Source organism: Gymnogyps californianus, chromosome 2 (assembly GCF_018139145.2).
Source record: "Gymnogyps californianus isolate 813 chromosome 2, ASM1813914v2, whole genome shotgun sequence".
Classification (NCBI taxonomy): domain Eukaryota; kingdom Metazoa; phylum Chordata; class Aves; order Accipitriformes; family Cathartidae; genus Gymnogyps; species Gymnogyps californianus.
In genome coordinates, this window is record NC_059472.1 from 4752607 (window position 1) to 4780230 (window position 27624).

Genomic DNA, 27624 nt, shown 5'->3' on the forward strand with positions numbered 1-27624 from the left:
GTAGAAGAAACTGAGAAATTAATTCTGGAGAGAGAGAGTCTCTGGTGCCCTTTGCGAGATGGAACTGATGAACTACTACATTTTTATTTCTCTTTATTACTGATGAATATCACTGATTGCCCATCAGGGTTGAATATGGGAGTGGAATGCTCAGAGGAGAGGAAAGAAGGAGGGAGGCAGAGAAAATTTAACAAAATTGGGGTTTATAGTCTGCTTAAGGAAAATAAAGCCACCCAAACAAACCAGAAAACAAAAGGCATCCAATGAGAAAAGAGGCTAAAAGTCAGGAAGAATGGCTAAACACCCATGAATGCACGGAGCATGTCGTGCTAATGCTAATTTGCGTAAGAAGCAGATCAGGAGCATGATGGGATTTGGGAAGAAAACATGTTTACTGTTGGGGAATTTTTTTTTTTTTTTTTTTAAAGGAAGGTATATTTGAAGATTACACACCTAGCATAAGTTCTTTTTCAAATTTCAAGCCCTAATCCCATGAGAAATTATTAGTAAGAATCGTTTTCTATAAGCAGTTCAGAAACTAAAATGGAAAGATTATATTCTGAATTTATGTATTTTTAGTCTGGTCTTCATGCTGCTTTTTTTTAAACATTGTATCTTAATGGGGAGCCTGCAATGGTGCGTTCCGGTATTTCTTCACAGTTATTGCAGTCAGTATCTGCAGAGTCTCAGGAGCAAACTGCCTGTAGCTAAGTACTGGCATTTGATCTTGTATTAAATGTTGAGATCTACTTAGTGTCATTTTTACTATACTAAGGGAATTTAGAAAAGACCTGAAAATGCAGCATATGTGCGCCTTTCTTACAAAGTATGATTTGCTAATTTAGTTATGGAAAACACTGATTTCAAAAATTAATATTAATATTTCAAAAATTAATATTAATATTTCAAAAATTAATGTTCCAGTTTGGAAAAAAATTGACGACAAAATCTTGCTTTGCTATCTGAAACACAAAATGCAGTATGTGTGGTGATGCGATACTATAAGAAGAAATACTATGAAACAGAATCTTCTCGTTCTTCCAGTAGCAAGATACGCACAGGGATAAAATCAGAGTTGTTGCTATTGCTAGTAAAATTGCTTAGGAATGAAGGAACAAAGAATAAAGAAACAAATCTACTAAGCAGGATAGACGATGTAAGAATTAAACCCAGGAGCTCCTGGCCTGAACCATTTCCAACTTTGTAAATTTTACAAAACCAAAAATGTAGATGCATGAAAGTATTTTTCAGCAGTGAGGAGGAAAGTATGTGAGCATTTTATTGATTGTTTACTCATTAACAATATATCACTATCAATTTGAGTTTCCTGACTACTAATTCACCTGCTGTGTATATCGCTCTCATTGTTGGTAGTTTCTTTGTTGATTATATCTAATGTTGCTGTTCAGTAATTATTCCTGTTTTTTAAAAGAAAATTACTCTTTTAATGTTTTTCGTATCTTGAAGGATTTTTTCTTAAAAAACCAGTCTAATTATGAGAGTTGCTAATATTATATTAAGCTAATATTTTGTTTTCTCCTATGGAATGTTTATTTTCCTTTACATACAGCATATAATGATTACATCTCTGCAGGTGGATTATTATATCCTTGGATTATAGTTACCTTAGCATACTCTCGGTCCAAGCCAACTTTTTGCACTAAAATAGTGTTCTTTGCTACATATAACTTTGAAAACTTTTTGGGGGTAAAGCTTCTTGACTCTGGTAGTCAGTCAACCCTCTTACTTGAGAACAAGCATACAGAAAGGATTGAGCACCGTATTTAACTTCCCAGCACAAGAAATCCCCTTCATCACTGCTCTTTCCCCCGCCATTTATGTGTTTCTTGTGTCATTAGCTGTTTTGGGGAGATCTGTTCTCAATCAGTAATGTTCTAGCTTCTGCGTAAGTAGCAATATCCTGTAGAATTATGTGGAAATTCTCTTTAGATTTTGCTCTCTACTTCTGGGTAGGAAGTACTATAGTAGTAGTTCTGTAGAAATAATTGATCTGAGTTGTAGATTATAATTGTTTGAACTGGCAATTAAAAATCGGTATATGAAAGGTTTTACTGTGCAGGCAGAGTCACTATTGAGGGATTGGCAGAAGAGTACTAACTGTTGTCCTTTAGTTAGGAAACTTTAATGCCAAATGTTTTGCTTTTTGTTAGTGGCATAGTGTTATTCAAGTAGTAGTTCTTTTCTAATTTTGCTTTTAATTCTGTTATGGAAGTGAATATGGGAAGGATTCACATGAGCAGACTAGAGAGAATGATTGTTTTAAAAAAAAAAACTGGTACCTGCTCTATGCAGAAAATATGTTTGAGGACAAAATGCATGAGAGAAACTGAAATGGTAATTTTTTTGGTAGTTTATCTGTAAAATATTTCTTGTCAATATAGTAGGTGGTATTAATGTCTGGTGCCGTTGGTTAAGAGTCTTGTCATCTGGAACTTACATGCAGAAACACTTTTGTTTCCTTTTCTTCATCAATAGAAGGAAGGACCAATGAAGTAGTAAAAAATTTATCAAGCCAAAGTCATCATATAGCTTAAACAATTTATCCGTATTTTTACTGTTGAGTTTCCAGAAGTCAAATCTGCTTAAAAACAAGAATCCCCCCCCAATCCACAGATATTCTGAATTCCAGATGTGTTCAGTTAAAAATAGGCTTCTTTTCCTGGCTGCCTGCCCTGAGAGGCCGGTGTACTCCGTCCTTCCTTCCTTTCCTTTTTTATGGATCATCTGCAGGCAAAATTATGTTTGTAGTGACACCCTGCCATTTCCTTTTGGTCTGCAGTGATGCAGTTTGGAGAAATCTAATAAATTCTATCGGTATTTGTAAAGATGAATAGAATCTGCAGCTCAGTCTGTTATTTGTGTAGGTTTGACAAGACCGCTGGAGTAAGTATACAACATTATTTAAGTAGGGGGCTGTAGCATTTGGACTGTTCTCTGCAGGTACTGTGGGAGAGAGTGCTAAATTGTTTTAGATTGGAGCTTTGTAAATTTATGACAGTGTAGGATTTTTTTTTTTTTCTATCCTAGAGATAGAAAATCAATCTTTCATATAGTATGTGGAGTCCTTTCCAAGGTGTGTGTGCGTAGAGGGGTTTAAAAGAGATTGAATTTGGGGTTTTTTTACATTCTGTTCATATTATATGAATCTTAAGCAATAAAACTTTCTCTGATCACCTGAAGGCTCCTGAAAAACTTACTTCCTTCAGTCATGCTCCCCCCCACATATGTCTACAGTCCTGATGTAGAGTCTGCCTGATGTTTTATCTTTGTGCATGTGCATACGTTTCTAGGAACCCTGCAAATTATCGTGGCCAGAGAAAGAATATAGGTTTGGGTGTTCTGTGGTTCTCAGAGATATTAAAAATCTCTTGTGTCCTCACTATTAAATGTCCCCAGTTAGATCTTACATTTTGGGTGAGAAGAGATGTCCTCCTGTTGTCTAGATTAATAGACCATTAGGTTTTCTTTTTCCTGTTCTCTAGCATGGGGTGTGGGGGACACGCAGGGTCATCAGCAAGTTTTCTTTGACAAATTCCTCGCTACAACAGGGACCAAAATTATGATGATGCCCTTAAACTCTCCTGCTCATCAATGGCACATAATGGCTGTATTTTTTAGCCTTTTTTCTGGAGGTTTTTCATTTGGTACGGGATGTTACGAAGGGTTTTGCATCTGGAATGATAATGCTCTGTGACCTTTCAAACTAACATTTATTACGTGTTTACCTGTAATTATATGGGACTGGGCTTAATAAAGCAGCTTTGTGCCATGGTGCTGTGTAGAATGAACCATGGATCCATACCACAGTAGCTTTTCCAAGCAGGATACTGTGAGTATTACAGCAATAATACAGAACATATATTCTGTATATATATTTTAGAGTTTTCACAGATTTCCTAATTGAAATTGAAGTCCATTCTCACATGACAGTGTAAGTAGTGTCAGATCCCTGTACTTATGGAGTCTGGCTCTGGTTTTTATTAAATGGTCCAGCTGGTTAATTAGAATGAAGTATGTTTTGAATGGGTTTGCGCTTTTTGATTTTTGTATTTAATATTGATTAGCTCTCCTGACATAACATAAACGTGAGTTCATTAACTACAAATTAGGAATTGACATAAACAGAGTAGACGGGTATGTCCAGACTGCCCAGTGAAGGTTTTTATTTGTATTATAAGGTGACTCTCATGAATTTTAATGAAACTAAATTAGGAATTGGAGTTAGCCCGCTTTACTTTAAAGCACACTGGAAATAGGCAAAACATGTAAGCATGCACATGCAGCAAAACATTAAACTCTTGATTTTGGTATTCTTTAAATCACTGGATGTGGTTATTTTAAGAAGTTGATTGTATCGGTGTTTCTATTCCTCCAGCCAGACTTAGAAACAGAATGGTATCAAACATAAATGTTTTTTTATAAGTTAGAAAATCCTTAGATTGTTCCTTAGAGCTTATGAAAAAAATTATCAGGTTTCATAAATTGTTTTGTAAATCTTCAAATGAAAGGGAGAGTACTTTTAACTCTCTGAGGGTTGATGACATCTGATAAATATAATTGGTTTCCTGGATAAGTTGTTGACTTGAGGTTTGGGTTTTTGGGGGGTTGTTTGTTTTTTTTTTAATGAAGAATAAGCTAAAAGCCAATCAAAGAGGAGATTGGCATTGTTTCTAAATCTTTTTAAGAAACACCGGTCCTTCTAGACAGGCTTCGGCATAATATGGTAAGGTCCATGTTAGGGTAGAGGTCTGTCACTACCTCTGTTCTTGCTCTGAGAGATGGCAATAGCAGCTGCCTGGGGACCAGGATAAGAGGTGAGAAAAAAAAATCCAGTGACACTTCCCAAATTCTCGCCTTGCTTCCAGCAAATTGTATTTCAGGAACGTGATGAAAGAAGAGGTGGTGTATAGTCTCTTTGGATGAATCAAAGGTTTGTTCTGAGCTTGAACACTGATAATAACATGGGGACTGCTATGCTGGGAAGCTTCCCACGTGCTGTTCATTAAGGAAAAAGACACAAAGCCCAAAATTTCATCACAGAAGTAAAGGCTCAGTACTACTGAGAGTAATGAGCGCATAAGATTAATGCTAGAGAATCATTCTCATTTTTAATATTTGCTAACCAATCATGTTCTGTAAAACGAACATCGAAGAAAGACAAGGTTCATGCACTAGATCTAGTCAACAGTGTTGTTTTAATCTGTTAGTTAATGGAGATGAGCGTATGTTTACAGTGACTTGTTGAGAGACGAGATGCTTTTAGTTTTGTGTAATCTTTATCTGTCCACACTCAAAAACTTCAAAGGTTTTCCGTTTGACTATGAAGGTAATGAAGTGGTGAATATTTTTCAAGAGTATGAAATAGCATATCATTTAATAAACCCTGAAGTCTTCTAAGCAAAAATAAGCTCTTCATTTTTTCTATGTTAAATGTGGTATGGAGAGGAATTATGTAAAGGGAAGTCCAGCTGACTTTGTTCTGTACTCTTTAGTTTTTGAAAGGATTAGGAAAAAAAAGCAACTGTTTACAGTTGCAGTTATTTGTTAGATTGCCTTTTTTCTTGAGATAATAGAATGGATGGGTTAGGAAAGCAAATTCTTGAGGGCATAGAAACTTTGTTGGTAAATCACTTCTATGGTCTAACTTAATTGAACTTGTGAAATACACAGTAATGAAACAGAGCTAATAAGTAATTTACTTTTATTTCTCTAGACGCTGGAAGCCATTTTGAATTTTAAGTACTCTGGTGGACCAGGACATGTTGAAGGATATTACCGGAACCTTTCACTGGGCCTTCATGTAGAAGTAGAGCCATCTGTTTTCTTCACACGTGTCAGTACCCTTCCAGCAACAAGGTAAGCCTTGTTTTGGCTCTTGTGTATTTGACTCATTGTCTCTACTATATTGGCTATAACTTAAAGACCATGCTGAAAAATTTCAATATCATCAGCAACATGTAGGTTAAGAATTATGTGAACAAATTTTCAAAATTCCTCATTTAGGAGTTCAGCCTCCTTTAACTGCAGACTATGATTAAAGCAGTCCATGTGCATTGGACAGTTTCTGAGGTTCAAACATTTTTTCATGATGGTTTATTTTACCAGGGACAGGATATCTCCTGTTTATTGTAAAAATTGGTGACTTCTTTCTATATCTCTTGGCTGCTGTGATGTGTTGTGCATTACATTGTTTTGTGTTTGTCTAACAGAATCTTACCCAAAATGCATGTGTAAATGATTGTCTTCAGATGTGAGGAGTAAATTGTAATCATTCTCTCATTTGGTGCTTGCTTTCTCTTGTAAGCCACAGAGCAGTTTCATGTATCGTAGTGAGTTTTAAAACTCATGGCAACACCTGATGGTGGTCAAATGCCATAATTACGAAAATCTGATTGCCTAAAATTCATCAGCCACTGAGTGCAATCAGTTTTAATAATTTTTTTTTGCTAAAGTTGTTTTTACTTGCTGCTAAATGCACAGTTCCTATTCTGTATGTTTTTATTAATTTTATATTGCTTTACATACTGCTTAAGCAAAGCAGCTTTTGCAAAAATGAATTTTGTAAGTAAGTTAATGATTTTACTGTTCCTTAACAATTTTTTCTTAGTGTACGTTCACCTATGCTAGTAATTAAATACTCTACAATCTTTAAATTTTTTGGATGTATTCAAACTCTGGCAGTTCCAGAGGTGGCCTTTGAATAGCTGTCATTCAAAAGATAAATAAGTGAGCTTGGGTTTCTTGGGAAGAAAGAAGACTGAGAGTGGACTTTGTTTCAGTGCATAAGTACTTCTGAGGTATAAATATCAAGGAGGAGGAAATACTCTTTTAGATGAAGGATGAAGTTAGTGCAAGAAAAAATTGTTACAAATTGGACAGGAATATGCTTTTATTAAAAATCCCCTTGTAATAATCAGCTACCAACTATCAAGTAGTAGGATTATTGAAAAGAAAGCCAGTGTGCTTAGTGGGAGCAAGCATTTTGTTTGGTTTAAATTCTGAAATTATTTCAGTGCGATTATGTAATACTACTACTAATAATAGCTGAGAGTGAACTTAATTGATCCAAGAGATTCCTACTGGTCCTAGGACCTTTTTCATGGCAGACTTCAGAAATAAAACCTAAAGATAGGCTAAAAGGGAATATAAGTCTAGGAGTTATTGGGAGAATATTTCATTTTCAAAGGAAAGAAATGAGTCACAAATATCATACCACTGCAAGAATGTCAAAGGATGGGTGGACAGCAACCTAGCTTGCAAAACGTGAAGTGTTTCTTTTGTTCCTGTGAACAAAAGAAGTAAAGCCTCAAGAAAAGTTTGGGGCTTGAACTTGGAGAAACATGAAGAAAAGTGGACAAGTTGGAGAAAGTGTAGAGCAAGAAGAGTGATAAAATGTGACTTATGCTAAAGCATAAGTTTAAAGAAACTCTTGGTCTTGCTGAAGCAAAAGAGAAGACTGACAGGGGACTTAAGTTTTTAATTACATAAGTGGCACTGCCAAGAGGATAAGTATCTGTTTTTCACAGCAGGTAATAAAGTAAATAATGACCTTTGCATATAGCAAGGGAATTTTAGGTTAGGCAAAGATAGCAGAACACTGAAATAGTTCTTGTAAAAAGTGTTTAAAAATGAGGCAGGTTTTTTTAATGAGTAGATTGTGTCCAGCTCTTATAAAAGAGACCTAAAACTGTATAGCTGTATTGGTAAGCAAGTTAGTCAAGCATTTTGCTGCTTGAAAGTGTAGCATAACAGGCCCAATTTTATTCTTTTAGGAACTGCTCTAGTGAAGTATATCTAATGCTACTTGCAAAGTCAGAACATAGTTTCTGGAACAGCTGTTTGTGAAATTCCACGAACCTTATTAATGATGTTCAGAGTTTCATCCCTACAATGACACATTCTTAGGCTTTTGTAAGGTTTTCAAGGTTTAATAAGTGATCTCTCTTTATCAACCTGGAAGTACCACAGCATCTGCTTTAAATTGTTTTCAAGAAGATTCATTACACAGGTTAAAATACTCAGTTTGCATTTATTTGCATGCATAGTCCTCTTCATTCAGTGTCAGAAATCTCCTTTGTACTCTGTCTATGCAGACTTTTAAATGGGCAGCACGACTGCTCTTTGGTTCGCCACAATTACTTTCCTATAGTTACAGAGTAGCTTGGGTGTGAAGCTGCGAATCTTCGGTAAAAGCTTCAAATACAACATCATGCTTTATTTGAAACTCTCTTGTTGGTAAGCTGGCTTTTTGTGCTAGATTTCCCCAGCCGTGTTTTGTGTAAGACAAGGTTAACCTACCCCGCCTTCTCGATCTATTCTCAGGAATTTACTATGTGTGGAATGTATTTAATCCTGAAATCTTTAAAAATAGATTGAGGTGCTAATTCAAAGGTAGAGTTTCTGCATTGTTCAGCTGTGTACAGTTTCACAAGTCTTCTAGCAGCAGGTGCTATATATAGTGGCTCCAGTTCAGCCAAGTGCTTCAGCTCATATCGTATGCATTTGCTTCATTCTTTGCCTGTTCATCATACTGATCAGCATTTAAGTCAGTGGCAACTTTATTTTAAGTTTTTTGCTGATTGGAGATGTAGTTAAAGATGTGACTGCTTTTAATTAGGGTGCCTAAAAGCTTTACTGAGTTGGGGGAAAATAGTGTAATATTTAAATTTCTTTCAGAAATGTTTTATTGCAAAACCTGTCAAAAGGCTATTCAAACCTTTTTTGTTGTTACGTTAGGTATATATTGTCTGTTAAGTCATGAATACATTTTGGGTTTAAGTGCTTATTATCTCTTGCTGTTTGTTCCATACTATTAGCTTTAGTGATCAGTAACACCATTCCTTTACTCTTGTGCTTCCCTGTGTTAGTTCTCCATCGTAAGGGGAAGTCATGTGTCATTCGATATTACATTTTAGAGTGAAAAATAGCAGAAATATGTCATCTTTCAATCTGCTAAGGATAACTATTTATCATTAAATGAAACAAAGTTTGGTTTTTGACTGTTGATCATCTCTGCCAATATCTGAGACTCAGACAGCAAATTATAAGTCAAATTTTTTACTTTTACTTGCTCTGTTAAACTCTTGATTCTGATTTCCTTTTGATTTACAGCTGAGATTTCATTGCTTAAATTCTATCTGAGGCGCTATTTTTGTTTAGTCATTATGAGAAACTGTATTTTATAATTTACCTTCTCAGCTGTCATTTCAGAATGAAAGTTATCATTGCTTTCATTTTCTGGATTCAATTTTTTCCCTTTCTTTTATGTTTTTGTTGTTTTTATTTTACATTTTACCTCAACAAAAGTAAGAAACAATAGCTTACTAGCTGCTGGGCTTAAAAAGTCAAAGCAAAATAAAAAACTTTGAACATTGATTCTTCCCGTAGGCCTTTGCTGAAAAAAACAGAAAAATGTTAATGAAATCACTTCCCCCCCCTAGTTGTAACATAAAGATTATAGTTTATGTAAAAGTCTTCCAAACTTAATTGGTATTTCTTTTGTTTAGCTACTTGAGCAGATATGCATGGGAAATATCACTGAAACAACTGGGGATTTTGGTTTGGTTTTTGTTTTTCTAAATATCTAGCCAAAATTATGTCTTCCACTCATGCACAGGTTTCTGCTTTATCGGGAGAAGTTTCATTAACTGCATCTTCAGTATATCTTCAGATGCGTTTAGTCCTGACAAGAGGTCCTTTTAACCTTTGTTTGTGCTGGTCTGTAGAGGCATCCGTGGTTAGCTTGATGCAGCCCTTAACATGCTGCAGTGCCTAATCTGTCGCCTAGTTTGGAGTCAGATATCAGCTCTTCTGTTGGAAGAGATGATATTCTGTCAGTAAACGGCCGTAATCGTCTCCGAGGTTTTTCTCTGGGTATATCAGCCTATGCTCACTCAGCTGCCTGCATCCGAAAAGACTGGCAGAACAGCCTTGTGCTGGGAAATTGTTTGCCTCTGATCATGTTACCTGTAATCCTTGATTCTGCTTGTTTGTGCTTGCCCTGAGATGATTGTCCCGTGATGCATAATGAAGAATGTAGGTATATACATATATAGCATATAAGAGATAATGAGTTAATGTTGAAAATTTTCCCAGTCTGTCCTACAGCTCACTGACCTGCAGATCACTGAAGTCTTAAAGGGCTTCAGGGATCTACTTGCTTGACTGTTTATTTACTATAAAATGCAGATAAATCTATATAGTAGAATTGTATTCATTCTCTTCTGTAATCAGACGTATGTTAATTGATTCCTTATCAAGTCTTAGCCCCAAAACTGCTGGTGTGATTTCAGGCCTCAAAACAGTTCAGTTGCCAGCAGATTATAGACTGCCAGCGGAGATCTGATGATCTGATCCTAGACTGCCAACAGAGATCTGATGCTAATGGTTCAGTGTAAGGGAAACGTTCTCTTGACAGTTTCATGTGATATACCTTTTCATTTTGACATACTGTTAGCTCCAAGAAAGTCTGCCATTGAAGCTTGTGCTAGCTAGATTGTCTTGAACTATCTCCTTTATACATGTTGATACTCTCAAAGGCATTATCTGCCAGTTTTGGCGGGCACTGAATGTCCTTCCTTATTGCCTTTATCAAAGAGCAGAGGGCATGAAAAAATGCCAGAAAAAATACTGCTTCACTCCACACGTTAGGTAACACACTCTGCATGCTGTGAGGTGCCTGTTGGTCTCCTTGTATCCCTTGCCATTATGCCATCGGTACAAAAGTGTCTTAAATAACAGCCATCTATAAAGGTTGGAAAATCTTGGTCTTGCTTATTACAAAGGTGGTGAGCTGGTCTGAATTTGTAGATGAAGTCAATCCACAGTGCAGCAGCGGTGCTGCCTTCACTTTTGGGCAAAGTTCTGAAGCCAGATATGTAAGAATATTCTTACCTGTAAATTCTACAAATTCAAGGTGATGAACAAGGTAAATTTTTTAATTTTTTTGAGGCAGCGGACTTTTCTTCCTATCTTAAAACCACCGTACAGCTGACGAGACATCAGCTGCAGATCTCTTTTGGCAAGTGCAGAGGCTTAGACTCTCTTCTTGTAATTGAGTCAGAGGAAAAAAAAAAGGAACTGCAGCAGATCTGACACTGTTAAATTCAAAGTGTCAGTTCATCTAACTGTAGGTTCAAGTTAATTTTCCTTTGTACCATAAATGTATATAATTTAATGAAATGTTTTGGTTTTCTAAAGAAGGCATCAGTTCATAATAAAGCCTGCAGCGTGTTCCCTAGTCTAAGACCTTTCATTGTTTTGTATTTAAAGTTAGGATCCAGTTTTTCCAACTTGGTTTCACCTAAGTGTTTGGAGACTGAAAAAGAACAATCTTGATTATGTTGAGGGCTCTCAGGAGATCACCAGTTTGGTAGGTAAAACTTTGGGTCTTAATGAAATCAGACATAATTTTCAGAATTTCCATTCCAGTTTCCAGGGTTGCCCACATTTTCACTACAATAAATTGCAACACAGCCTCATCAGCAGTCAGGTTCAGGTTAGAAATCCTGATCATTATATATTTACAAATCATACAAGGGAAAGAGTAAACAGCGTGTTTCTTTGGTCATGTTCTAACAAACATTTTCATTACACAATAAAAAAGTTCTGTAATGTTTTCTGAAACACTTCTTGGTTTTATGTAGCCAAATTTTTAAATTGAGTGGTCACATTTGCTACATTCAGAATGAGAATCAACTACCTACTGACAGGCAGCTGTTTCTAGTCTTCTGTTTCTCATTATTTCAGTGTTCAAATGTCATAGAGCTTTGAAGGGTAGAGAAAAACTCTTTTGGTTGGGTGCTTGAAGAGCAATCTGTTTAGGTTGGAGGAAGGCTAAGATACGACCTGTTTAAAATGAATGGATGTTTCTACATGGAGAAAATAATTAGTATTAAATTCACTGTTTTGTTAATGAAAAATAGTAATAATAAAAGCCAGTCAAAATGGAAACCAGGCAAATTTAACTACAAATAAAGCTCTCATTTTGATCAATTATACTGATAAACGGTTAGAAAAATCTGTCAAGCAATGGATTTAATAACCATTCTTTAATGTTCCCAGTCTGGATGTCTTTCTAGAATATATTCTTTATTTATACACACATTGAGCTCAATATAGATTCTACCGAGTGGGAACCCATGACACATGGGAGGTTACATCCAATAGTTAAATCATCTTGCTAACCTTAAACTCTGCTAATGGTGTAATGTTGCAGTAGGTTCACGGAAGAGCAGCAAAAAGTAGCTTACAGATTGAGAGAATTGATTTTTGAGATCAAAATGTTAAATATGTACAGTTTGGCACATGAAGATGTGAGAACATAAATCTGCAAATATTTATAGATGTGCTGGGAATATTTAGCATAATTGAAAAAGTTTACAACTGGGAGAAGTCAGATGAGGACAGTTCTTGGAATATGTGAAAAGATTTTTAACAGTAAGATGGATAATCTCACTTAATCATCTAAAGTTAGTCTCAAAAGCTTCATTTTTAGAGAATTTAATAAAAATTAAATTGAATTAAAGAAACCCTATTGAAAACACAATAGCACCAACAAAGATGCTCTAGATCATTGTTTTGCTGTTGTCGTGATTTAACCCCAGCCGGCACCTAAGCACCACACAGCTGCTCGCTCACTCCCCCTTCGGTTGGATGGGGGAGGGAATTGGAGGAGGAAAAGTGAGAAAACTCATGGGTTCAGATAAAGACAGTTTAATAAATAAATCAAGAGCCACATGTGCAAGCAAAGCAAAACAAGGAATTCAACCACCACTTCCCATCGGCAGGCAGGTGTTCAGCCATCTCCAGGAAAGCAGGGCACCATCACACATAACAGTTACTTGGGAAGACAAACACCATAACTCTGAACATCCCCCCCTTCCTCCTTCTTCCCCCAGCTTTATAGGCTGAGCATGACGTCCTATGGTATGGAATATCCCTTTGGTCAGTTGGGGTCAGCTGTCCCGGCTGTGTCCCCTCCCAGCTTCTTGTGCACCCCCAGCCTCCTCGCTGGTGGGGTGGGGTGAGAAGCAGCAAAGGCCTTGACTCTGTGCAAGCACTGCTCAGCAATAACGAAACCATCCCTGAATTATCAACACTGTTTTCAGCACAAATCCAAAACATAGCCTCATACTAGCTTCTTTGAAGATAATTAACTCTATCCCAGCCAAAACCAGCACGGCTATGTTGCTCTCTGTGTTTGTCAGTGGATTTTGGAGAACAGGGTTGTCATCTGGCACGCCATTGCCTATCGTCATTGCCAATGCTTCTCTTCACTTTCTGATGTCTCATTTTGAGTAGGGATGCCTGTTTAAAGAATACAGAAAAGAAGCAAACAAATGTGTGGATGTGAAAACACTCCATGTTTGACGAGGAAGCTGAGCTGAGTCAGGATGCAGATCACTTGCCAACCCCCCCTAAGCATTTCTTGTTTAAACTGACTTCAAAACTAAGCTAGAAACAGAACTGCACTAAGATTATTCACTGAAGTGAGCCGTCATTAGAGCATGGCAGCTGCATCTGGTGTTTAATATTGTATGTAATGTTACTGAACTATATCTGCTGTCATTTCAGAGTGGATTGGAATAGTAATCACAATACCCCTGAAAGAAATTTCTAGATTACAGTGTAATTGTCTCTTGCCTTAAGTTCCCATGGCCCCAATTTTGTGACTATTTTTGGAATCGTAACTGTCATTGTAAGATTTTTAAAATACAGCATGATTCATCATGTCACTGACTTTTGTTTGTGTTATATCCTGAATTCTGCAACAGAGGATAACAGAAATTAATTTATACCATAAATCTTCAAGACACTGTTGAATTAACTCAATTTTCAAGAAAAGATTAAGAATTCTTATTTTTTAGTGTTTGAAATGAGTATTGACTTAATTTTGCATGTTATTTTAAGACTTTCAGATTATAGATCACCCAACTGAAAATAACTTTCCTTGTAATTCTAGTTTTTGCATGTACAACCTTCTGATGTATAGATTTTTGTGTTACTTGTAAAAGAAAATCTTCAACATGAAATTTATGGTAGATTGTTCTAAAGGAAACACCATGGACAAATACGGAAGATAATTGAAATGGAAAATGTTCACACGTTGTGATTTTTAGTATTCTTCCACTTAAGCTCTGAAACTGTTTGACCCAGGCTTATTTCCTTTCCATTAGCAGTCAAAATGACAGATGGAAAGAAGAGTAAAACCCTTTCAAGAACTTTTGTTCTTTATCCTAGAGTCTATACACAGTCCAGTACAGCTTTAATTCATCTTCATTTGATTTGGACTTTGAACGTAATGCAATAATTTGTGTATCATTCCATTCAGAAAAGACAGATGTTATGTTTGTGGTGTCTGCTGTGTTTTTCTAGATAATTTTATATTTTATTTCATAGGGAAATGAGATTTATATGACCACTTTACCTGTTTCCCCCTCTCCCCTAGGTAAATTTTGACTAATTTCAGCCAGCTTCAGGGAAAAGTTAAATATATTCCTGCAGACTGATAACTGGACAAAGAAGAGATATCCTAATTTATGTCCCAGTGAGGAAAGGCAGAAGCAAGGGCTCAGCAGTTACCTGTTCTGTTCCCTGCGCCAGTTGGCATGGATGAGCTTAGGGCCAGCCAAAAACATTGCGCTGTCCACTGTGGTTGATGGACGGGTGAGAAAGCAGTGGGTAGTTTGGGGGGTGTATGATGAGGAGATAGGAATGTGGATATATGGGAGTTGAGATTTTTGTGGTGCACTAGTGTATTTCTGTCCTGTGTCTTCCAGAGTAATCCATGAAGAGTGGATTATTTGGGTTTTGCAGAAATGGGAAACTCTGTACTAATTCATATTGTTTTCTTAAATGCTTGTAAGTCCATAAGTATATGGAATAAAACTAGATGACGGTTAATTTTGTGTGTGTCAATGTGTGATGATACCATGCCATCTCAATAGATGTTCTGGAGGAAAAAAAAAACCCACAAAACCAAAACAGCCAAACACAAACTGACTTATTTTAGACGTGTTTGACCCAAACTTTAAAAATGACCCCAAACCTCTAAAAAGACTGGGAAGCCACTGATGACCCTGCACGTTGTGTGAAATGTTGAAGATGGAGTTCTCCGCCTTCTTTGGGATGAATGGTAACTAACATCTACTTAACTAGACTTAGAGGACTCAAAATCCACTCAAAGTGGATTTTTTCCCCAGTAACTCACCCTGTAACTCCCTCCCCAACCCCTTAAATATTTAGTTTAAACTATTATATGGTGGTGGATAGTTTGGAAAAGGAAGAAGAAATTGTGTAAATGTGGGATAGTCTTTCCCAGTTCCAGGAATCTGTGGCCTGTGACTGATATTTCTCAGCCAAAAATTTTGGTAGGCCATTATGGTATATAATTTAATCATCTTTAGATCCATTTATTATTTTGAGTGTTTTAAGTTTTTTATAAGCTTACATACTTTTTTTTTTTAATTAATTTACGTAGTATGGAGGCCAGGGTTAATGGTCTAAGATTTACTCAATTGCCGTAAAATCCTTAAAACAATATGATGTTTGAGATTCTCTGGTAAAGAGCTTAATGTAAGCAACAGATTGCTGACTGGACTTATATGTAGTAGTTCAGCAAAATCATATTGGAGTTCCTTTATCACACTTGCGTGAATATGATTTGCTTCTCAAATCTCATTTACTGACAATTTGAGATAGGTTCTTTAATTCCTGTCTCGCAAAGGATGGCCTTCTGTAAGTTCTCCTGTAGTGAAATTTAATATAAATAGTTAATTTGGCTTTCTTGCTAATTCTTTGTTTTCCTGAAACTTCCACTTTCACCCAGGTCATAACTCAGCATCATCAGTTCTACACAGTCCTACTGATTGTAGCATGTTAAAAAAAATTGAAAAATCATGCTAGTTTTCAGATCTTTAGCAAATTGCTCTTTAACAACTTGAGGGTTTCTTTTTTCCGTTTTAACTTTATTATGGTGTTACCTCTAATTTTCCAGAGCTTATGCTTTGTCTTGGTTTCCTTACTTGGATACAGCTTCCAGTATTTGAAGCTTGCTGTTTTAATTCAAATTGTTTTGCAACCTTTAATTGTGTTTGGTTTTCATTGCTCTGATATTCTCTTTGATACTGTCCCGTATTTACTCTGAAAGTCTAATGCTATCTTTTTCTACAGTTTTAATGTTACCTTCAATCTTTTTATACCTGTATCTTATTCTTCTGAGTTTTCAAAGTACTGTAATAATTCTATAACTTTGATTTTAATTTTTTTTAATTAAAGATTTCCCTGGAGAATTAACTTAAATTAACAAGGAAACAATTATTTCCCCTACATGTCTATTTTGTGTAGTGTTTGAAGAGGATGAAATAAATGTCATGATGATGCATAATTTTCACTGCGTGCTCCAAGAGTTCATATGTGGGAATTTTTAATATTTGTGATGGTGTTTAGTCCTGAAGGGCTGCTGCTTGTATAGGTCCTTTATATTTATGGCATGAATTGTTTTATTTACAAAACTTTGGTTCTGCTGCCAAAAGATATTGCACAAGGCCTGAATGTTATTTCAGACAATTGTTTGGTTTTGCTATGGGATAAATAAAAAATTCCTTCCATGGTGAATTTTGTAAACACAGTCTACACTAGAATTCTCTCTTGCAGATCTGTGTTGGGTTTGTGTGGCGGGGGGTTGTGTAGCAGGGGAGGGGCTACAGGGGGGCTCCTGTGAGAAGCTGCTAGAAGCTTCCCTGGCTCCAACTCGGACCTGCCTCTGGCCAAGGCCGAGCCCATCAGCGATGGTGATAGCGCCTCTGTGACAGCACATTTAAGAAGGGGAAAGACTGCCTAAAAAAAGAAGTGGCAGTGAAGAAAGGAGTGGGATGTGAGAGAGACAACCCTGCAGACACCGAGGTCAGTGAAGAAGGAGAGGGAGGAGGTGCTCCAGGCGCTGGATCAGGGATTCCCCTGCAGCCTGTGGTGAGAGGGCAGGCTGTCCCCCTGCAGCCCATGGAGGTTAACGGTGGAGCAGAGATTCCCCTGCAGCCCGTGGAGGACCCCACGCCAGAGAAGGTGGCTGGGCCCGGAGAAGGCTGTAACTCTGTGGGAAAGCCCACACTGGAGCAGTTCGTGGAGGACTACAGCCCGTGGAAAGGACTCGCATTGGAGAAGCTCATGGAGGGCTGACCCCCATGAGGGGGACCCCACGCTGGAGCAGGGGAAGAGTGTGAGGAGTCCTCCCTCTGAGGAGGAAGGGGTGGCAGAAACAATGTGTGATGAACTGACCACAACCCCCATTCCCCGTCCCTCTGCACTGCTAGGGGTGGAGGAGGTAGAGGAATGGGGAACAAAGGTGAGCCCAGGAGGAAGGGAGGGGTGGGGGGAAGGTGTGTTTTTAAGGTACGGTTCTATTTCTCATCATCCTACTCTGATTTGATTGGTAACAAATTAAATTGACTTCTTTTTTTCCCCCAAGTCGAGTCTGTTTCACCTGTGACCATAATTGGTGAGTGATCCCTCCCTGTCCTTGTGTTGACCCATGAGCCTTTTCCTTGTATTTTCTCTTCCCCATCCTGCCGGGGGGGAGGAGTGAGTGAGCGGCCGCGTGGTGCTTTGTTGCCAGCTGGGCCTAAACCACAACAAGATCATAACTTCGTATGTACTGGAGCGGCAGAAGTTTGCTGCGTCTTCACAGGTCTTGTCCCACTCTCCTAATGATGAGATGGAAGCCAGGCTTTTTTTTTATTCTCTCTTTTCCATTCCTTACTGGTAACAGGATAGCTACCGACTTGAATGCTGCCCTTCCAGTCATTTCTTTCTTGTGACCTGTTAAGGAAGGGAGTTTCTAATAAGAGCTATGACTCCTTATTTGTTCGAAATTCTTGAGTTTTGACATGTTTGCTTCAGGCACTCAGCTACCTTCATGCATTCTTGTCTATATTCAGTATTCATTGGGGTTTTATCCAAAGAGAATGAAAACCCTTAATATATATATTAAAAAAGGCTCCACCTCTACTTTTGCTTTTTACTTGTGCTAAGAGACATGCTACTGTCCCCAAGCAGTGCTTGCTTGTCATTTAGTGCCTAATTGCCTGTGACATTGCTATCACTTTTGTGACGTGAACCTTAACCTCCCGTGCTTGTCCTGTGAGTGTTCCCGTCTCAAAGGTTTGCAAGGTAGCAGCACAGTTACTCCTGTGTATACTCTGAAAATGATATCTCTTGACTTTCAGGAGAGAGTTGTATTATGAACCAGAGAACCTGTTTCCAAAGTAGAAGAGCAGTTCTTAAACTCTTGCACCTCTTGAGTTTAATTGCCTTTGGAATGGCTGGTGTTTCAGTTTAACTGTAAAGTATTATGCAATAGGATAAATATACTTGGTTGCCTGAGACACACAACTCTATCTTACTGAGTTTGAACATGCATATTTTTCGAAGGATGGCTCTGACGACGCTCACTTTACCAACATATTCCTCTTTCTTCCCTTTTGGGGAGCTTCTGATTTCAAGTGAACTCTCGTAAATTAATGCTGCTGGTGGGTTTTACTTCTGACACCGAATGCAAGTTACTTTTCCCTACTTATTGATTCTGATAGCAATTGTATGGGATGAGATGATCCATAATCTTTGCACAATGGCTATACTAGTTTATACTGTAATTCACAATAAATCACCTAATTTTGTTATATGTGCATTTAAACTTCAAAGTTATTGATAGCTAAAGCTAAATTGTAGTGATGCTTAAGGCTGGGATATTTCTCTGTTGTTAAGCAGCTTCTTAGGAAGTTTTGAATTTCAGAGTAGACTGATGAAGCATTATTGCAGCTGTATGATTGTATTTGGCATTTTGGTATCTGGTTCCAATATTTTTCCATGTGTATTATACTATAATCACTCAGTGCTGCTATTTGTGCTTAGCTTCACAAGGAAGAAAAGTTTATAAACAAGAATAAAAATTTACAATTAAGTTTCTTCTCTGCAGCTTTGTCAGTATTATTTCCTAAGGTTACGAGAAATGCGATTGGTATGTTTATACTGAATGCTTCTAGGGAAATTTGGATTTGAAGGATAGTAGCTGACAAATACAAGGTTTTCTGTGAGAGATGCCTGTGTTTGCCTTTCTTACAGAGGGACAGAGTTGTCTCTCTCTAGAGTACTTTTCCATTATGCCAGCTACTCTGTTGCCAGCTTGCTTTGGTCTGTAGACAAACCAGCCATTGTAGTAAATGGAATTGCTCCCTGACACTGGGCAAGGATTTAAATTTTTGCTTGTAAATTTGTTTCTTAAAAAGATAATGTCAAGGTAATTGAAAATAATAAAACTGTTTCATGTGAATTCTGAAAGAACTGAAAAAAATCTGTGGCTTTTTCCATAGAAGTGAATCTGAAAGCTGTGGAGTGAGAATATATACAGATGATGAAATTCTATGGAGCTTAATATTGTGCAGGTCATAATTGTCATGGAATGTCTTCTCTTTAGGATATACGCTTCTGTCTAGTTTTATTTAAAAAAAAAAATTCCAGTTATTAAAAAAAGTTATTTTTAGTAAAAGAGTAAGATACTCTTATAATTGGAGTATAGTATAAAAGATATGTATGTAAATGTATGTATATTTATGCATATATATTTATATTTATGTATAAATATTAATTCTGATGTATGTATAATAGTTCTGCAGTGTGTTATTGAAATTGTGCTACTCTTTTCTCCCCTCATCTGAACAGCACCCGGCAATGCCATCTACTTCTTGATGTCTTCAATTCTACAGAACATGAGTTGACCATCAGTGCTAGGAATAACGAAGATTTAATTCTGCATGCTGGGGAATGTCAGCGGTAAGTACTTTCAGTATTAAAAGGGCCCTGTTTTTAACCCTATTATTTATTTATACACAATTGATGATATTTGGGGCCTGTTTTTCTTTTTTAACATTGTACACATGTCAAAGAATGTAAGAGTTTTACTTTCTTTAAGGTGCGTCACTGAGTTCTGGCAATATCTCAAGTGAATTTATTTTGGCTATGAGTCTAGTAGTATTGAAAATAACAAAATACAAAATAGTTGGTTCTGAGGTGTACAGCTCATTTAACTTGTTTTTGTAGAATGTTTTAATATAATTTTCATGTACTCTGAACATAGTTCTGATGTTACAACCTGATCTCACTAGTTCATTATCCTTTCCCAGTTTTAAATAATCTTTTCTTTATGTGGTTCCCCTAGCCATTTCATCAGTTTTCGTAGAAAGAAAACTGCAGGAAAGAAAAATAGAATTGAAGAAAAAGCAATCACAATCTCTGTGGAAAAAATATTTTACATTAAGTAGGCTGTTATATGTATTGGTTCTTACAACCCTACTATGGTGATGTAAAAGTCATTTTGTAGCTAACTATAAGCATTATTTGCCATAATGTATCTACCTAGGATTCCTACTGCTGGCTGTACCCTAGGTTGCTTGGTTTATCTCCTTCAGATGATCATTACATCTAGATGACACCATTTTCATCTTAAAAAGATGAAACTGTGAAAAAGGAAATGTTTCTGTTTGGTCATGGGCTATCTTCACAGTTCTCTTCTTTGGGAGAGTTGTGCTGCGGTCTTAAATCATGCAATTGATAAACTTATTTAAAGAGAGATACTTTCATGTCTTCAAATCTCAGTCTGAATATTAAGTTCAAAGTAAAACCACATCAATTGCAAGGCATGCAATTGTCAAAAAGAAGCATAGAATAGGTAACAATAGCAGTAAATTTGTAATGCTTTTTGCCTTAGTGACTCCAAAAGCACAACCATGAGAAAATACATTGACTCAAACCAAGGCTGAATTTTCTCAATTTTACTTTATCAAGGAATGAACAAAAATATCAGTAACATACAGAGCTTTTTCCTTTTATTTAGAAAGAATTGGCTTTTTTTCGGTTTTTAAAAGCAGTCTAAATACTCACCAAAATGTTCATGTTCTTATCTATATTGTTTTGTAATTTTGTTTTTATGCTTCTTGCTATTTCCCATCATTTTTGTAGTTGGTAAACTCCTTGAAATTTTTCACTCTCAATTTTTGGGATAATATGTAAAAAATAAAAATAATGCTACAAATAAGGTTATAAAATTACTTTGCATCTCCTTGATTGAATTACTTTTATTTTTCTATGGATTTAATAATTTAAGTTTAAATATCCTAAATCGTTATATTGTAATGAATATAAACCGTTTCAGTAAGTCTTTTGAAACACTCATTTATCAAGGTGGATTGTGTATTTGTTGCAAGTATTTAAACCTTTTAAGGATAGTGATTTTTATTCTTACTGCAAAATATTTTATTGTTCTGCCCTTGGTTAAAAATTGCACTGAGTTGTCTATCAGTTCCAAACTCATTTGTTACCTATTTCTTGAATGATAAGTGCTTTTAATTGTAACAATGTGTATATAGCTCCTGTGTTGCTTAGAGTTTTAATTTTTATTCTGATGGATCTGCTACAGAAACTTAGGTGAAACATACAGTGGGCCTTAAAATTAGCTTCCTCCTCCTAGCAAAGGGCTTTTGTTAATCTTACCAAAAAAAAAGAAAAGAAAAAAGAATCAGAAATCTTCCCCTTTTTTGAGCAGTGGTTCTATATCTTTCTTTTTTAACACAGGACAATCATTCTCAGGAGTTTGTGTTTGAACCAAGTGTTTTCAGTCCAAATATACAATGCTTTTCAACAAGGCCTACTCTTAGATTCTCCTTTTATCCTTTTTTCTTTGGACATCAATTTTTGTTAATGTCTGGTTAATATTTAAAGAGAGGGTCTTCAGTCAAGCTCAGGTTTTTTTCCCCTTGCCTGTACCTTCTTGATTCCATCCTCATTCTTAATGTTTTCCTCATTCCACTCTTATTTAAATTATAACTTTTTTGCCAGCTTTGGTCACTCTTGCTTCCTTTTGTAATTTACTCTCCCTCCATTCATCACCATCATTTTGAAATCTTCTGTCCTGACAAAGTGTAGATAGCAGGAAATTGTTTTCTTTGTTCCTGTTCTTATTGCTGGAGACTATAAGTGTTTTCATATTCTCTGCCACAGACCTACAGAGAAGGATAATGCTGCATCCTGCTTATGCTTGCCTCTTTGCTTCCCGCTTTGTATGTTTAGAAAGTAAAATAACTTGGAAGTCTCTGATGTGTTGCTTCTCTTTTCTATATTACGGAGCCATCACTGTAGAATATAAGTTTTGTCCTCCTGTGCTTGGTGAGAGGGAATTTGCAGGGGATTCTTCCATTGCTTTTATGTAGAATGAAGAACGGTGATGGAAGGCTCTGGATGCTACACTTATTAAAGTGCTCTCCATAACGTATTTGATTTACAATGAAGGTATACAATTGGCCATGGTGCTGGAAATGGGGAGGGTGGAGGAGATGGAAGCAGAAATGCCAAAAAAAGTCTGGGATCATCAGCAGATCGGTACTGGCACTGCCAAGTCTTGCTGAGTCCATGCAGGGCAGTCCCTGGTATCCATCTTATAGTATCCATATTATTTGGTGCATTCCAGCCCGCTCCTGTTCTCCGGCTTACATGTGTTTATGTAAAATGGATCAAATGCATAGAATACTACCATCCTTTTTACTTTCATGTCTGAATTGAAGTTTGCTTCAATTAACTTAGAGATAGGGAGATAATAGCTGTTACAATAACACTGCATGCAGTATGAAAAAATGGTACTATTAAGGAAAAGTGACATCCTTTAGGCCATTAAAATACTATCTGGAAAATATATGCCTTTTTGTAGAGTAAGATTATTCTGCTGACTAGTGAAGATTATCATTTTAGCTTTCAGAAAACCTTATGCTTACAATTTACTGTAATTTTTAAGCCATTGATTGGGAGTATTTAGTGTGTGCAGTGTGTGCATTGTAACTGTTCTTGGATATGTATATAAGCAATGTTTCTGAGAAGCAACACTCTTTTCCCTCTATTTTAGGATAGAGGAACACATGCTTTGCTCCCTATCGTTTTATAGTAAGAAATGTTAATTTGGGCTTGGTGATTATTTTCTTCACTCATTTTTCTGTCTTTTATCATTATATGTTCTGCAGACAGACAAATGGAAAGGATCAGGCTTTTCCTGTATCCCAAGATGTTACTTAGTGATCTTCATACTGCCCTTTTTGGTTTCCATATGACTTGAAATGTTCCTTTGTGTCCCATTGTGGGACAATTAGTGATACGTTTTACTTTGAGGTGTTTTGTTCTCAGAAGATTGTGGTGGGGAGGAGAGAGAACTAAGACTCATTTGGAGGAGAGAAGAAGAAAGGAAGTTTGCCCTCCCTCTCCTGTGAGGTGGTATGTTGAAGAAAAGAGAGGAGCAAGGGTTTTGGAGGGTCCTTTGTTGAACTCCTGAAAATAAATTTAGGGCTCATTACAAAGCTAGATTCAAAATCAAATGATTTTTTTCTGCTTTACATCTGCAAGAGTTTTTTTAAGCTTTAATATACACAGGGAAATACATTGGACAACTGGTGTTCCGACAAAAAGTTGTGAGACAAGTTACTTTACTGAAGTTCTGGCTGCAGTGAGTGATGCTGAGATGTTGGCAACATCTTCAGTTAATAAAAAATATGTTGATAAAGCACACTGTGGTGTCAACATGTTTTGTTAATCTGTCCGGTTGAATATACTTCACGTGATGATGAGGGAAACAAGTTCTCTGATACATGCTACTGGAAAGTTCAGCCTTCAGGTATTTTTCTAGACTATCGGAGCCTCCTGTCTGCAAAGCTGTTTCTTGAAGCAGTCTACTGCACACTGGTGAAGGGGCTTTGTTATGAACATAGAAATGTTTTGAATGTAATCAGCAGTAAAACTGAACTTGTTTATCACAGTAATGTGGCATTCAACAGGTTGTGCTGAAATGGAAGAATATAGCAGACAGCTCTTGGAGGGCAATTGTATTATGTATGTTACCAAAAAAGTGTTGCCACTAGCAGTGACTTTAATTTATTGGAAAACTTAGGTATGGTAATTATTGTGTTTCTTACTTGATTATCAAACCATTAAAATTAAATTTCATGACAACCCTCATTTATGCGTAAATCACTTCGTAATTTATGGTAATAGATGTTATCTCATTATGTGCCCCAGGATATCTCATTTTGTACAACATACCCTGCATTGCCTTTACATTTCTATTCTATGCATGGTGTGTCTGGCATTAGGGAACGGCAAACGTCATCGTCAGTGGAAGATTTATCATGGTGATGGTCTAAGTAGATCAATCCTCACATCTATCCTTGTGGTACAACACAACTGAGTTGTTAAAGTCTTCCACATATATGAGACTCCACAGTTGGCGGCTGTAGATGTAATGCTTTGAGACATTAGAGTTTTCAGACTGTTTTGGCCTTGGTGTGAGGACCATAGGGATTAAAGCTTGGGAACGCCCGGGAATAGGACTGGAGTGAGGAGTTAAGAAATGAAGAGCAAACGGGACCTGAGTAAGAACAGGCTGGAAAAAAAGGGTCAAATGGTGTCAGTCATGGAGGAGCTGTGAAGGACCTCTTAATCATTCAGGCATCTTCCCCACCAGAGAGGATATCTTCTCCACCAGATGCTGAAATGAAATCTAAAATTTATTGAGAGCTGTATTTTCTTGAGAATAGTAAGTAGCCCTGAAGCTTCTGGGTAGGTGTATTACTGGTACAGGCCATCATAAATGAGGAAATACTTTTTTTGGTAATTCAAATGGCAGAGGCTTTTATGCAAAATTTACAAGTTCTGACAAGTACTGGTGACCCATGGGAGTGCTGATGTGGAATAACATGATGGAATTTTGGTTTTTGTTTTTTTTTTTTTTTTTTTGGTTGGGAGTTGTGTAAGGAAAAATAGGCTAAAGAAATACTCCAGTAGTGAAGTCAGCCCTCAGAAGTTAAGAACTGCCAAGCTTCTTGCTGGGTTGGCAGTTCCTGCCTTTTAGCAGGGTTATAGGGTTAAATGAGTGAGTTTACTTATACGTATCCACTATAGAAAGTTTTGTTGATTTTTTTTTTAAAGTCAGCAGAAGTATAGGTATTTTTCTCAGTTTTGATAAGTGAACTTTTGTGTGTATTGACTTCAACTATTTTTAAATACTTTTTTTGTTAAATTCTAATGAGTCAAGAATAATTAAATAAACAAATTATTATTTTCATTTTTATACCTCTCGTCACATAGTATGGTGTTTCTTTCATCCATGGAAAGTAAAGAATTTTTTAGAAGTCCTTTGTGTGCGTACTATTAATGAGGGCCATTGACTACTGCTTGATTATTTTATTTAAATGTGTTGATTAATTGAGCTGTGAAGTCCATGATGTGGTGTACTGCAGTTTCTGCAGTATTAGTTAACAGTGCACATACATCTTGAAAACATTTTGAAATAAGTCCTCTTCCCAAGGGTATGGGAATTAAAAATTTTGTCCCTTTTTAAACCATAAGTTCCCTTAATAAATTTATTGTCCATGTGTAAGTAAATCATGATTGCTATTTCTCATAGGTGCCAAGTCAGTGTTTAATTTGTGCGTTTGTTTATGACAGGGCATGTTATCTGTATGAGAGATTAATGATCTTTTCCTTACATTGCTGTTACATTTTATGTTTTAAAGACAAAGCTGCTATGACTAAGGCTTTGCATGCTGTCATCGAGAGAAAATAAAATTTCACAGCAATTTCCCTGGGTCTTCATGTTAAATCCATGGCAAGCTGGCGGTTTCTGAGATACTTCCAAGTCAAATTAAAAAATATCAAAGGTTGTATTAACTAAAACATGAAAATCACCTGCTGTTTTCAGGGTAATTGTTTTTATTTTGTCTTTTATTTGACATTTGTTAAATACACGTTTAATTTTTTTAAGGCTTGCCTTTTTTTACTAATAGCCAAATCAATTTTTGAATATACTACATAATTCTGAGTGATTAGTTATTTTCAATGAGGAAATTGGAAAGGCAATGTTTGTTTGGGTAGGGAAGCGTGATATATCTAGCACTGGTCAGATCCATAGTATGATCCAGTTCTAATGTTCATATTTATTTCAAAGCACTTTGCAAAAATTGGAGTTGTTACAGGAAGAATCTGCAAAAATTATAGGCTGGCAAAATAATAAACAGAATAATAAAAAATAAAGAGCAATAGAAGGAATAATAAAGAGAAATTTCAGTTTTGGACTGCTTTATAGTTAGAGCACTCAAGGAATCCCTTCACTGAAAGGGGCATGCTTCCCATGAAAAGTTAGTCCAGATGCTCTTTTGAAGTCCCTTCCAACCTTGTCTCTTGTAGGATTCTAATTCTCTGGTAAGGTGCAAAGGCATTGTCCTGGTTTCGGCTAGGATAGAGTTAATTTTCTTCCTAGTAGCTGATATAGTGCTGTGTTTTGGATTTAGTAGGAAAAGAATGTTGATAACACACTGATGTTTTTAGTTGTTGCTAAGTAGTGCTTATACTAAGTCAAGGATTTTTCAGCTTCTCATGCCCAGCCAGCAAGAAGGCTGGAGGGGCACAAGAAGTTGGGAGGGGACACAGCCAGGACAGCTGACCCAAACTGGCCAAAGGGATATTCCATACCATATGACATCATGCCCAGTATATAAAATGGGGGGAGTTGGCCGGGAGGCGCGGATCGCTGCTCGGGAACTAACTGGGCGTCGATCAGCGAGCAGTGAGCAATTGCATTGTGCATCACTTGTTTTGTATAGTCTAATTCTTTCAGTATTATTATTGTCATATTATTATAATAATTATAATTATTTTTTAATTCCTTTCTGTCCTATTAAACTGTCTTTATCTCAACCCACGAGGGTTTTTTTCCGATTCTCTCCCCCATCCCACTGGGTCACAGGGGAGTGAGCGAGCAGCTGCGTGGTGCTTAGCTGCTGGCTGGGGTTAAACCACGACAGCATGATGGGTGATTGCAGGGTGGTTGTGAGTCCTCAGTGCAAGTGTACTGCAAAAAAACAAATGTAATCTGAGAACAGGACAGGCAAATAGAAATAGGGAATTATAAGTGAGAATTATGACATTCAGTTCTGGTCACACGTACACCAGAAATAGGAGATGAAACGGTTGAAGATGCAGATAACTGATGAAAACAATGTAGACATTGACTTTGGTCTGATAAGCGCAGTAAAATTTAAAAGAGATAATGTGAAGTCGGGGGCAGAGAAGGGCTCTCTTTTAAAGGTTAAGGGAGGTGAGGACACCAAGAAAAATTGAGCTTTGAGCTGTCTATGAGTATGGCTAGAAATGAAGAGATTTCTGGGCCTCAGACATCATCAGATTGTTCAGCAGTCTCCCTCACAGAGAAGTGGAGGCAAAGAACCTGGCTGCTTCTAAGGTGCCCTCAGCGGAATTGCTGAAGACCTGCCTGCAATTGCCACATTTTCCAACAGGAAGACCTTTTCCAGTGTTCTGTCCCTGTAATTGATGATGGGAAAACAAATGCCCGTGTAGGTTTTACAGCAACAAATACATGAATAGATGCCTGTTTCTCCTTCCATTCCCTCCCCAGTGCAATATCATCCTTTTGTTCTGAATATATAGTTATGGTGTATTTCTATAGGCAATGTACAACAGAATCTCTTTCCTATGATTTGCATTGGAATTTAGCATTTC

At 36.9% G+C, this 27624-nt stretch overlaps 1 protein-coding gene across 5 annotated transcripts in view; it reads left to right on the forward strand.

Moving 5' to 3' along the window:
• The window catches only part of TRAPPC9 (trafficking protein particle complex subunit 9), a 520942-nt gene that overhangs the window by 174282 nt on the left and 319036 nt on the right, over positions 1–27624 (forward strand). For 4 of the 5 annotated variants that reach the window (XM_050890669.1, XM_050890668.1, XM_050890672.1 and 1 more), the window contains 2 exons: positions 5735–5877; positions 19738–19848. In XM_050890669.1, coding sequence (XP_050746626.1) covers positions 5735–5877; positions 19738–19848 — 254 coding nt within the window. The remainder of the gene's footprint in view (positions 1–5734; positions 5878–19737; positions 19849–27624) is intronic. The other variant, XM_050890671.1, reaches the window with a different exon arrangement.